Here is a 13,484-nt window from a genome sequence, read left to right on the forward strand (position 1 = left end):
TGGGTTACGCTAATATTTCTATGAGTACATTTTCGATACCTAAACAGCATGTTGTGTTTACCTAACATGTTGACGCATTTTTTCTTACATTTTTGGGATTATTAGTCTTAAACTAAGCGATCATGTGTGATTGGTCGTTTTCATGCAATTCTATTTCTAAGGAAAATGAAAAGAAAGCATTCAATTGAATTGAAAATTGCAAAGTAGTAGATAAACAAACAAGGAAAATTGTAAATCTACCATACATTCCTAGAAAAAGTATAAAAGAAAAAAACAAATGAAAAGGAAAAGAAGAAAAGAGAACTCGCAACTCATCAAGCTTTGTACAACAAAAGGAACCCAAGACATATGTTGGGGAATGAATAGTACATAATAACAATCGAAATGGACATCGACTTTCACCATCTTCATGTCCTCTTTATCTTTAGGATCCCAATCTAAACCTGGTCTCAAAAACTATATAACTAGGTACATACAATAGAAAGAAACAAGCATCCACATCAAAACAACATGACATCATACCAAGGTAAACTCTAAAAAGAAATTCAATTTCACAAATTAGATTTGAGTCTCGGGGTCAACCTTTGTCTTTCATGCGTAATTCCTTCTAAGACACCTACCCAATTCATTTTATGTGACTTATAGCCACTATCGACCAATTATATTCTCGCATGACTGATAACACTTATAAGTCTCTAATGAAGCAGTTTATGTGATTCTAGGATTTCCCTTGATATCATGCATCGACCCTATCATTCATCTAGAAATCACATACTTTTGGTGGAATTAAACATGCATACATGTCTTTTGGACTTTATTTCTTAACGAATCAAACAAATGAGTGAGCCGTTGGCGGATCACTTATTACCAAACGCATGCACCAATCGCAAACATAGATACTTCTAAATGAATGACATAATTGTGTGCGTGGGGATACATGTGATGTTTCAAAGACATTTTTCGAAATCATCCACAAAAAGTTTTGAGATAAAGTGATGTCTCGGCTATGAAAGGCATTCAATTGCCAAGACTAGCTTAAGGCTTGTATAAGTTCACTTACAAGCGTTGCATGCATTTTGAATACAATTTAAACCGTGACTTTTCACAATGTCAAATAGAATTTTAAAGAGATTTAAACATATTTAAGATTAAGGAATATCTAGATTATGGAATACATTCAATTGCTAAGGCTAGCTCAGGGCTTGCATAAATGCACTTACAAAGAGTCATAGGTATTTTGAATACGGTCCAAACCATGATTCTTCCTTAAGCCAAATCGAGCTTTGGAAATGAATATCTTAGAAATTGTTTTGGGAAACATCACATATACCAAAGTATTTTTGAAAGATGCAATTTGGAAAAGTCAATTATTTAACAACAAAAATCAAAGCATTTAGAACAATTTTCATGAAGATGACATGGCCTAATTTCATGCACAAACTAGCCTAAAGTTTATCTCGCCAACATTCTTCGGATTCGTCATGAATGTACCGACAAGGATGTTTATCCATTCACCCTTCCGCTTCTCCTCCAAATTCTCAATACGTCCCTGCGTGGTTCCATCCAGTAGGGCCAGGTTTAGGTTCACTGGAGCATGCCACCCTCTGCTATTTTTGTTCATTTTCATCATGAATGTGACCTCATATGTAGTCTTCGGCGAGAGCATGATCGTCTTAAACTTGCCTCAAGCATACTTCCAACAACTCTGCCGCGGGTATGTCTACTTCGCCGCTAAAAGCGAGAGTCCAAATTTGAAACAATTTGCTCATTAATGATGAAACTTGTAGATAATTTTTATTTTCTTTTTGTTCTTAGAAAAAAGTCTTAGACAAAATTAGTCATAATGGATGGAGCACAAATAGAATTCGATTATTTCAATTCAATTTGGTTTATTACTATGTTCTAATAGAGGTAATGTTTTATGCGAGCTCTATCGATGTAAATTAGGTATATCCGAGACTTTCAAAGACAAAAGTTGATTCTATTATTTACATTTTGGTAGACAAAATTATTCATTGATCTTTCATATTACAAGATAAGGACATCACAAGTATTATAACTTTCGTATGATACTTGAGTGCTATAATTTGCAGTCAATCACTTTAGTTTCATACTTTTTAAAAACGTTTATCCAAGTGCCGAATATTTTATGTAACATGACATTTGTGGTAAATACTCAAGTGATCAATTGAAAAGTTATATAATAATGAAATTATTTGAAAAAAAAAAAATTCATGGCGCTTAGGGAGTGTCATGCATAATTTACTTTTCCCTCCATATTACACTTTCTTGTCTTTGGGCAAAACGTCCATATCAATCCAAAACTTAAACAATTCGAAGTAAATCAAGCGGCGAAGAATACCTTTTCAGATGAAACTATGAATTAATATCAGTCATTGTTTTCTTCTATCACTCATTTTACAATACAAACACGCATTTCAAGAAATACTGAGATCCACGGTGGATGCTACTAAAAACAAACAAGTACCGGCAGGATTTCGACCATGTAAATGATTCTGTGTTCACAATGAAGAGCGAGTATAGTTACCATTTTTCCTTCTGGTCGATCCAACCCCAGTATCGCTCATTGTTGATCCCAGTGATGGATAACTCTTGAGCAAGCAACAAGAAGCAATGCTTTTCGAGATCTTGGTCGACCCAGAACTTCTACAGTTTTACACCAAAAGTGAATGGTATATTTATTTCATAGATTCAAATCTGCTACACGTTTCTTACGTCTAAATTAAATTATTATAAAAGTCACAGTTTCTACAATATTTGTTTTTCCTGATAAAAAAAAAAATCATTCAGAGAGTTGAATTACCAGTTTGTTAGGATTCATGAACACCCCACCGTAGATCCGATTGCACAATTCTTCGATGCCGATAGGGGAATCCGAGTTCGCCGCTTTTCTAACAAAAGTTACGGCGAGGAGAGGAGGCCTTCTCTCCCTTCTTCTCTCTTCTTTCGTGGCTTCTGCATCTGGCCTCATTGAAACTTCCTTTCCTTCCTGTATGTCTTCCGCCCTTTGTTTTCTCTTCCATGTTCTCCCCATTGAGTTTCTGGCAGCGGACTTCACCTGTTTCAATCCAAGAAGATGTCTCGAATCTCACAATATTGTGAGAAAGGATGAGAAGAGAAGGGGTGCCTGTCGAAGGTAGACTTTGCGGTCTTTCATTATGGGTGGTTGACTTTTCAGTCTTAAATAAAAACCACAGGGTATTCATTTTATTTTAATTTGCGAATGCACACTAGAATGAGTTAGGTAAAATCCTGCTGCCGGTTTCCAATTAACCAAAATCATGATCTAATGAATTGCAAGATCAAATCGATACTAGTCTCATTCTTTTCCCTAATAATTTTCGCTAGCTTCTTTATTTGAATACTGTATAAAAAGTATATAAAAACCAATCTCTTAATTGTGTATGCGTGACTTTTTCTTAATTAAATTGCTATATAACTAGTTTTTAATCCGTGGTAACAGATTTTATATGACAAAACATGTTATAAAGAAACTCATTTAGAGACTCTAAATTTAAATATGTACAATTAAAATGAAAAAAGTTTTGTAATCTTGCGGCACATGAAGAGTTTGAGAAATCCAACAATGAAAGCTGTTGATCACAGAAAAAAAGAAAGATTAAGAGAACTTAGGGCCCGTTTGGTTCGGCTTTTGGGGAATGCATTTGCAGAAATGCAAATACCTTTGGTGAAGGGGGTTTTCCGAAATGCAAATGTCGTTTGGTAAAATTTGCATTGAGAAACAACTTTGACCATTACTCATCTAGGAAAAATCTGAAAGCATCCCATACAATAGAAGGATATAGTACAAATCACAGCGATAGGTTCTCGTAATCCATCACCAAACACTAAATTGAAAGCTCAAGCTATCCACCAATCGACAATTCAAATGAGCGAAAATGAAACCCCTATATAATCACGACGATTACCCCCACTGCTCCGCGAGGGACTCATATTCCCAATACTCCTTGGGCTGGATCACGTTGACGTCAGCGTAAACCCGGGCTTTGGACATGCTTCTGAGGTCGCCCTGGCGCGAGAACTCGCGATCGCGGCGGCCGCCGTGGCGGGGGGCGGGGGTGGAGTCGCCGCCGCTGGGGGTGCCCGCGACGGGGAGGTGCGCGACAGGCGGGCGCAGGGTGACGAGGGCGAACGCGAGCAGGAGGTGGAGGTGGAAGGGAGGCGGCACGCAGCGGCGGGATGCTCTCATGAACCGCTGGACCGCCGTCGGGAGCCCATTTGCCTGCAACTTCTCGGAACGTCCTTCTGCTCCTTCCGCTTCACGACGAGGGCAGGAAGATCGACGACGACCTGTCGAGATCAAGATTCGATTTCCATAAAGAATCGAATTAAAAAATTGCCTTATTAATTTTAGATCTCTTTTATTTCGCCAAAAATATAAATATTGTTTAGAATAATTCATATAATTTATAAAAATAAATGAATAGAAAATATTTTCATAATCTACTAAATTATTTAAATATATCGACTAATTATCTCGATACAAAAAATTATTTTTAAAAAATTGTATTCAAATCTTTTATTAATTTTCCTCCTATCTAATCGTATAGTGCATTTTTAATATGTACATGCAAAAACAGGTGTTTATTCTATTTTCACAATAGAACGATTATTCAATTATTTTTTTCCTTTTCATCATAACTCAATCGAAATGTATCAGATTCTCTTAATCTTTAGGACGTATTCCTTGATTCTTCAATAAACCTTCAAAAAAGAGAGAAAGAGATGAAAGATCAAAAACACGAAAAATATGGGTGGGGGTGATGGGGATTTTATCAATCTATTTCACCCTATAAAGCCAATTATTTTGCCAATGCTATTTCTTTAATGGAAGGAACAATTTCTTCTCGGATTTTGCAAATATTTTGTAACATTCCATTCATCGTTGTCGCAAGACAATCACCAAGCTTTTCACATGCGCATAACATCTGCAAAAACACTAATCATTATATAATAACTCTCCTTACAAATGCCAATATCTTTGTTACAATAACTAGAAAAAAGTGCATTGCGTGTATGCAAACAAAATTACGATAAAAAAAAATTGTAATGTCAACTTATTAAGCAATATTTAGATTGTTAGTCAACGAGAAAGATATTATGGACTTTTCTGGTAAGGTTTTATAAGATAGAAAAGATTCAAAATTTGAAATTATGATACATGAAAGAAAATATTAAAGTTATTAATTTACACATTCGTCCATTCGTCAATCAATTTGCATATATAAATGAGGATAACGTGACAAGGAAAAAAAATTGCATTTCTCTAAAAGTAAGCTGTCCTCTTTGCTTTATCTAATAGTGTGATGATCATAAAAAAGTTATTATTGTTGCGAGAATATTTATCAATTTATGTGAATTCAAAGTATGAAATTTGGAAAAGTGATTAGGAAACAAAAATGATTTATGGGAAAAGCTCAAATTTTTTGAAGGTGCCAATGATGTCACATCAAGTTTTTGGCAACCTAATGAGGCATCCTAAGTGGATAGTACTAGTAATTTATCCTAATTTGGGTCATTCACTCCAATCTCTCCCGGTATGTATGGTTTATATGAATAATTATCTATACTCAATCGGTTTATGATGAAACAACTATTTTTTTTATAACAAATTACACTTCGAATAATTAAAGTATAATTTATAATAGAAGTAATAAATTATAGAGAATATGAATATGTTAAAAGTATACAAACTTGTACTTAATTAATAAAACAAGATATTGAATACAGATATCATTGATACTTAATTCTATCTAATCAGACACGCACCGCCAGCCTTCAAATTTGATTCCACTCGCAAAAGTCCATAATAGTCTAGACAATTATTGGTCTTTTCAGGGAAGAAAAGGAATTACCTATGATGCTTTTAATAGAAGAGAATAACAAAATAGCAATTTCTATTGCTTTGAGGGGAGTAGGGATTGTAGGGGGTTTGGTTTTGATCTGTTATTATCCTAAAGAAAAAACACTAACAACCTGAACCGGCGAACTACTTGAAACGCTTTACCTATTTTTCCTTACAAATAGACTCACTTCACTCTTGACGAAGGTGATGCACCATAAAATAGATGAAATTATTTATAATAGCTATACTTCCTGTCGAAAGATGAAGATCTACTAAAAATGAGGTCTGTCCTATTTTTTATGAATGCGATTTGTGAAAAATAAGCTCTTGATCAGCTGCTTGAAATTAATGACCTCATAAGCCCCCCTCTCGTGCCGTACATCCTCAGCACAGTCTTGGACAACCAAATCGAGCATTCTAGAAGTGAGTCCCCACTAGCTGCTGCAAGTATCAGCTACGTTCTCCATAGAGACGAACCATGATTGGTTTGGAAGATACATACAATGTGATTGCAGCCATGGTGCCTCTCTACGTTGCCCTGATGCTCAGGTACGGCTCTGTGAAGTGGTGGAGCGTGTTCAAGTCCGAGCAATGCGCCGGCATAAACTGCATGGTCTACTATTTCATCATCCCCTTTTCATCTTTGAGTTCACGGCCGCACATGCCTATCTCTTCGAGATGAATTACTCCATCATAGGGGCGGATGTTATCTCGACGTTCCTTGCTTCCCCGATGCTTGTGTTGTGTGCCGAATGCAGCAGCAAAGTGGACTTTAGCAGAAGCATCACCACCTTTTCCTCGCTTACCTTGGCTAATCTCCTAGTTATCGGGATACCGATAGTGAGACCAATGCATGATCAGGTGGGTGTGGATCTTGTGGTTCAATTATCGGTTGAACAAGTCACTCTTTGGGTTCCGCTTCTGTTATGTTTTCTCGAGTTTTGGAACATAGGGATGGACTTTTCTCCAACGAGTGCGAGAACGGGTGATTCAGTGCCGATCGAGAAAGATGCTGAGGGAATGGCCGAGGCCGTGGAGAGCAAGAACATGAGACCGAGACTGTGGATCGCCGTCAACATTGGAATGGCTTTGAAACCTAGCGTGTATGCTTGCGTCCTTGGCGTCGCTTGGGCAGTAATAGCTCACAGGTTTGGAATTCAAGAGAAGCCTTTTGATTTTAGCGAGCAATGTCAGATTGTCACCGAAGGTCCATCAACTCACATAACTATTTCTTTTTTAAGGTTCAAAGTGAAAATGCCGGACATTATAGAAGGATCCATACAGATTCTATCTAGTTTTGGGTAAGGAACTGCTCTGTTCAACTGCGGTAAGTAAGGATATAACTTGAATTAGAAACATGAGTAGGCATGTTACAAGAAGGTTTGGTCCACGTCTAGGAGAAACTATACCGAGTAACTTTCATTTACAAGAGCAGAATTTTTATATTTGCTTATTTCATATGGGTGCAGGTACATTCATGGTAATTCAGAGAAAGGTGATGGCTTGAGGCATGAAAAATACATTTTTGGGAATTATCTTGAGGTTTACTGCTGGACCAGCTCTAGTGGCCGTGAGTTCCCTCGTCTTGGGATTGTGCGGCGACCTTCTCAGAATCGTTGTCATATAGGTAATGAGATTAAGTCCATTGCGTATCTTCAACCACGTGATTCTATTAGATTCATTTCACATTATGAACTCAAACAATCAATAGCTCATATTCTAAACCCGCCAACATAGACCTCTATTAAGCCTAGTAATACGATTTTCAAACTATAGCTCTACTTCTTGTTAAATGAATTTAACTACTATTGATCAAGAAAAGTGATTTGCAATTTCCTTTTGCAATCAGCACTGCAACAGCTGCCTACAACTTTCATCTTTGCGAAAGAATAAGAATTACATCCCAAGTGTTCTCAGCACCTCGTCGGTTCTCTGAATTCATTCAAATGAGTTATATTCACAGTGTTCACCAATATGAACTTTCAATTGTCTATGGAAGTCATCTACACTTAATTATTGTAGGGTGGTATATGGCACATTGGCATCCCTTCCACTCTTGATAGCCTATTATGCTGCTTTAGAGGTCATATGAAAGCTGACCCACATCCAAAGATCAGGCAAGAATCATACGAAGAGAGGGAATAAATGATCAATGCAAGTGCAATTGAGAAAATTTGGTGGTGATTATCTCATGATTTGTGTAACATCATGAGCAAAATACAACTCTTAAGTGGTGATTTATGCCCGAAATTCCCTTAGTTCATATACAACAGTCACGCAAGAAAAGAAATTTCATAGGGAGTTTAATTGTAAACTCAACCAAAATCAAATGTGGGCAATGTCCATATTGAAACTTACCAAGTTCAGGAATTGGAATGTGCTCTTTCAATGCTTTGATCAGGAATATTGCAGAATCCAGGCTGAGTCTGTTCTACGTACCTTGTTGCAATTTGAGCTATGAGGCCCATGTTGTATCTCATAGCTCCTGGTTTTATCCATGTTCTTTTTTCAGCTGTAATCAATGCCAGGCTAACCTGAGTCGAGCCGGGCTCTTCAATATGCACCACTTTTACTAGTGTATCCACTTTGAGGCCCAATTAACTTAAGAGTCCTCACAAGCGAATCTATCACGAAGATAATAACGGGTGCTCCCTTGGAGGTCCTTATTTTACTTTCGAGTATCAAAAAAAATTTCCTTTTTGTGAAAGGAGACGAGTGTATCCATCTATAAATGTTAGAGACGAGCAATTCAAAAGTTCTTATACTTGCAATAGTGAATAGAGGTGGTTCACTTCTTAGGTGCGCAGCAACTTCGTAGCTGTAGAAGCTCCCCTCCTAATTTATGATACCTTACTGCAACCATGTGTATTCCTATATATCTTGGTAAACATACAATCTAGCATAGTAACACAAATTATGACCCAGGAATATGATCCGATCTTAACTATTTGGAACATCTAAGTGTAGGCTTTTATGGTCCGGTGACCTTACCTCATCATAAGGTAAGGGAATTTACATCGAATAGCAGCTCGAAAGGTTTTATTTTTTATTTTTAAAAATTTTTGTAACAAATCATATCAAAAGTAAACTAGACCTAATTTTTAGGAGATCATCTTTCAAAAGGAAAATGAAAATTCTCGTGTAAAAAAATATAGTCATTATAAGAAACTTAATTTATTTTGTGACATCTCACCTCTACAAGAGTAAAGTAGTTTGTTCATAACTTTCTAAAAGAGTTCACGTCAAATACATATTGTTAAAACAAGTTATCCATCACCTTATTTCTCAGTATTTTGTTGGTAACTTACCAACAATTTTATTAAATGTGATTCATATATAAATCAACAATTAAAGACAATGTGAATACGACAAGTTATCCATCTCCTGAAGAGAAGTTTGGCTTCAAACCCAATTCAAATAAAAGAAGAACACCATGCTAATGTGCTTGAATGATCCAAGTCTCAAGATCAAGTTTGTCACTGAGTGAATATAAATACTTCATTTCCAGTTCAAACAAGCTTAATTTCGTATACGATTACCTTTGCTATGTCAATAAACAAGGTTCATGAACCAAAAATAGCTCATATTGGAGTCTATATATAGCAAAAAAATTTCCCTCACAATTAGTCATACATGTCATTGTAGCACCTTGAACTTGCAAACTGGGCTTCGCCAGCTAGTAGCACCTAGGCTCCTGGCATCTTCCTATACCTAGATTCAGGTAATCTGGGGGACACAAAATTGATCATGAAGTTGAATATCATATTAGAGTCACCACTAATAAGTTCAAAAGAACAAAGTCGATTGGATACCTAAGGGATTAAGCAATGATGAGAAAGTCGACGACCTAAGTATATTATTGGAGGAAACCGGTCTACAAAAGAAATTAGATCTTAGGTTCGGAGGTTCGGTTACGTGTGGGATGAGTTAACATTACACGACGCCCTCTTGGTATCAATGCCCATTCTTTTTTCCCCAGGTCATTCATCATCTGAGGCGTTTTTGCAGATGGTGTCCTTCCCTCTGTTGCAGATGGTTGTGCGGTGCTAGCAGCAGTGGATCCTCCAGTTTCTCTGACTTGTTGGGTTAGAGAAACGCTTTCACTTGCTGACACCTCAGGAAGTTGAGTAAGATCAACTTCATATGGCCCTTTTGGAGCGCAAGAGAGAATAGTGGCAGTTCGTGTTGATTTGTATACTGCAGTTACCTTATGAGTACTTCGTGATGCATTGGGTGCCATTACTCTCAAAGGTTGAAGAAAGAGATGACAATTGAGAATTTGATATCGAGAGAGATCCATCGGTCGAGAGAGATATATTGACAGAACTTTCAGCCCCCAGAAAAAGGAATGAGCTTACTTAAACGGACGAGAACATTATCAAATTCTATGCCAAGATTTTTTTTTTTTTTTTTTTTTTTTTGAACAGAGGAATCAAGAAATTTTTATTCACTGTTTCTATATATTCTTAAACTTCACCCTTTAGATGTGTTCTAGTCTAGACAAATTGGTGGACTTTCACGGATGCAAGTCGTTAGAAAAGAAAAAATGGAAGAGAACTATCAATACGAGAAGATTAGATGTAACAGGTCTCTCACAGTTCCTATCAATCACTTTTCGTAGTTTACGTTCCTTAGTCGTTAGTTCAACCTCGCAGAGCCCAAAGGGCCACAACCCAAGTTTGGTTCTTTTCCAGGACAAAGATAGTCTGATGACTTCAAGGACAACGATGTATGCTTATCCGAAGACCAACTGTATAATCTGTGCCAACGACACCACGTTGTGGCGGTACACAAATATCATAAATCACACTCTTCAGTCAAGCATAGCTACATCTAGATAAGACAAACCAGAACATTCATTTATCAGAGAAATTGCATCCACCAAGCACTTCCATCTTGATGAAACAACAGAAACTTGTTTAGTACTAAAGAGTTCACTAGACAACACACCTTTCGCTTTTTCTCTTTTCCTAGGAATGTTGCATATTCAAGCTTTGTTACAGATTTGATGCTCAATCTTTTGGTCGAAGGATAACACCTTTGACGAGGAGTCCGGACTTCCAATGGTTACCCGTTTCAGAGAAGGAAAAGCTTATCTCGCCAACATTCTCCGGAGTAGTCATGAATGTACCGACAGGGATGTCTATCCATTCACCCTTCGGCTTCACCAACAAATTCTCAATGCGTCCCTGCGTGCTTTTATCCGGCAGAGTGAGTTTTAAGTTCACCGGAGCGCCCCACCCACTGCTATCTACACTCCTTTTCACCACAAAGGCAACCTCATATGTGGTCTTTGGAGAAAGTGTAATCGTCTTAAACCTGCCCGAAATTTTTAGCCAGCACACACTCAACAGCTTCGCCACGGGTACCTTTACTTCGCCGCTGTAACTGAGAGTCCACATTGGAAATAATTTACTAGTTAATGATAACATGAAAACTGTAGATAATTTTACTTATCCTTTCATGGAGCGCAAGTAGAATTTCATTATTCGGATCCAATTTGGTCTATTAGTATGTTCTACAAGAAGTAATGTTTTCTGCAAGTTCTATCTACGTAAATCAAGTCTATCCAAGACTTCGAAGGACAAACGTTGATACTGGTTTTCACATTTAACTAGAGAGTATAGTTGATTGATCATCCATATCACATTTTCTTCTTTTTGTGACCAAAACATCCATACCAATCGAAAACTTTAAAACAAACCAATAAATTCCAAGTAAATCAAGCAGCGATGAGTACCCTTGCAAACGAAATTACGATCATCATTGTTTTCTTGTATTGTTAATTCTACGGGACAAACACACGTTTCAAGAAATTACTATTACAAAAAACAAGTACCCACGTTTTTTTCCATGTAATTGCTATTGTGTCCACAATTGAAGAGTGAATATAATTACCATTTTTCCGCTTCGTCAATCCAATCCCAGTATTGCTTTTCTTCGATCCAAATGATGGATAACTTTTTAGCAAGCAACAAGAAGCAATTCTTTTCGAGATCTTCGTCGACCCAGAACTTCTACAATTTCACACCAAAAGTGAATAGGATATTCATATCATCGATTCAAGTTTGCCACACATTTCTCGTGTCTAAATTATATAATTACAAAGTGGCATGCCTGTTTATAATCCTGTTTTTTATCCTTCATGAGCACTCCATGGTTGATCCGCTTGCACAACTCTTCCATGCCGATCGAGGAATCCGCGTTCGTCGCTCTTCGAACAAGCGTTACGGCGAGGAGAGGAGGCCTTCTCGCTTCAGCTGGTCTCACTGGAGCTGAGCCTTCCTCACTTTGTTCTATCTTCCTTTTTTTTCATCATCGAGTTTCTTGCAGCAGACTGTTTCCAATTGAAAAAGACGCTCGACACTCAAAATTTTGCAAGGGATGGTAAAGAGAAAGGGTGACTTTATGGGTAGTTGGCTTTTCGGTCTTAACTAATAATCAAAAGGTATTTATTTTTTTATTTTTTTATATTAATCTGCGAATGCGCTCGGAAACGAGTTAGGTAAAATCCTGCTGCCGGTTTCAAAAGTTCAACATATTAAGCCACGAAATCAGAACCAGGATGAGCCGCATAACCATTGCGTATTTTCTCAATTCAGGGCTTTCTTTATCCTTGCATGCGTTTCAATTCTGATTATTTCGTAAGCAAATGTAAACAAAAGAATAGCTTGAACTGTAAAATCGGGCTTGTTTCTGCTTTGAGCTTGTTTGGTTTAATTAATCGAGGAAAAACATGATCTAATAAATCGAATGGCCAAACCGAACCAATAAGTCTAATTGAAAGCTATCCCTCGAAGCAGGTGTCTCATACCTTTCTTTAGTCTACTTTGTGGAAGAATTAGAAAAAAATCTCAGAAATCTCAAAGATAATTTCGGGATATGAAATTATTTTGTTTTCATTTATTTTATTTCTGAATCCTTATAATTAGGAAGTAAATCTCTAGAATTAAGACGTAGGAAATCTGTTCCCATCTCTTGCTATTTTCTAGTAATCCTAGGCTTTATTTATATTTTATGTTCTTTGTAATAATATATGCAATAAAAAAAATAGGTTCTCCTTTGAAATCCACATAGTTTATATGTCGGGATGGTCCTATGACCCTTTCGCCTGATGAAAATGAATGGCTGATCCCTTGCTTAATTACCATCACTATGTGTTTAGTGATTTACATCTATTAAAAGGAAAGCCTATACAGAAAAAGTTCCTTTACAGACTGAATCATTTATGTTTTCCGTTTATCTTGAAAATTTATGGACAAAGCAAACTGAAGTTTAAAATAGTTTCTGAGGATTCAGAAACAAAGAATAAAAAATTACATTTGTAATGTTGTGAAAGTGATTGCAGTATGTTTTTAGCTGTTGTTTTTATTGTCTTGCTTCTTATGGCCGATGATTTCTTGTGCATGGCACTAGTAACAACAAGACTAATAAAGATCGTTATTTTGACATTGATAATTTAATAAAGATCATAGCGTGAAATGCACGGTGTCGTTACGGACTCGCATGTATACTGAGAAACAATCAGTACCCCATAAGACTTATTTTAGTTCTCTGTCCCCCATCTCCTCAGTGGAGCTGTTTATCACTTGGATTA

The 13,484-nt window shown here is 36.9% G+C and overlaps 2 protein-coding genes across 2 annotated transcripts; both read right to left on the reverse strand.

The window, feature by feature from the left end:
- Positions 1-1,429: 1,429 nt before the first annotated feature.
- LOC120287125 (lectin-like) lies at positions 1,430-3,055 on the reverse strand. Its single transcript, XM_039299819.1, has 3 exons — positions 2,825-3,055; positions 2,549-2,667; positions 1,430-1,607 (listed from the first exon to the last, which is right to left on the reverse strand). The coding sequence occupies exons 1-3, from the start codon at positions 3,053-3,055 to the stop codon at positions 1,430-1,432; spliced, it is 528 nt and encodes a 175-aa protein (XP_039155753.1).
- A 7,569-nt stretch (positions 3,056-10,624) lies between these two features.
- On the reverse strand, positions 10,625-12,276 carry LOC104457389 (uncharacterized protein PHLOEM PROTEIN 2-LIKE A4). The gene is made up of 3 exons (XM_010072337.3): positions 12,005-12,276; positions 11,786-11,904; positions 10,625-11,275 (listed from the first exon to the last, which is right to left on the reverse strand). Exons 1-3 carry the CDS (start codon positions 12,071-12,073, stop codon positions 10,900-10,902), a joined length of 564 nt encoding a protein of 187 aa, XP_010070639.2. The 5' UTR covers positions 12,074-12,276; the 3' UTR covers positions 10,625-10,899.
- Positions 12,277-13,484: the final 1,208 nt, after the last annotated feature.

Source organism: Eucalyptus grandis, chromosome 8, assembly GCF_016545825.1.
Source record: "Eucalyptus grandis isolate ANBG69807.140 chromosome 8, ASM1654582v1, whole genome shotgun sequence".
In the NCBI taxonomy this organism is placed as follows: Eukaryota; Viridiplantae; Streptophyta; class Magnoliopsida; order Myrtales; family Myrtaceae; genus Eucalyptus; species Eucalyptus grandis.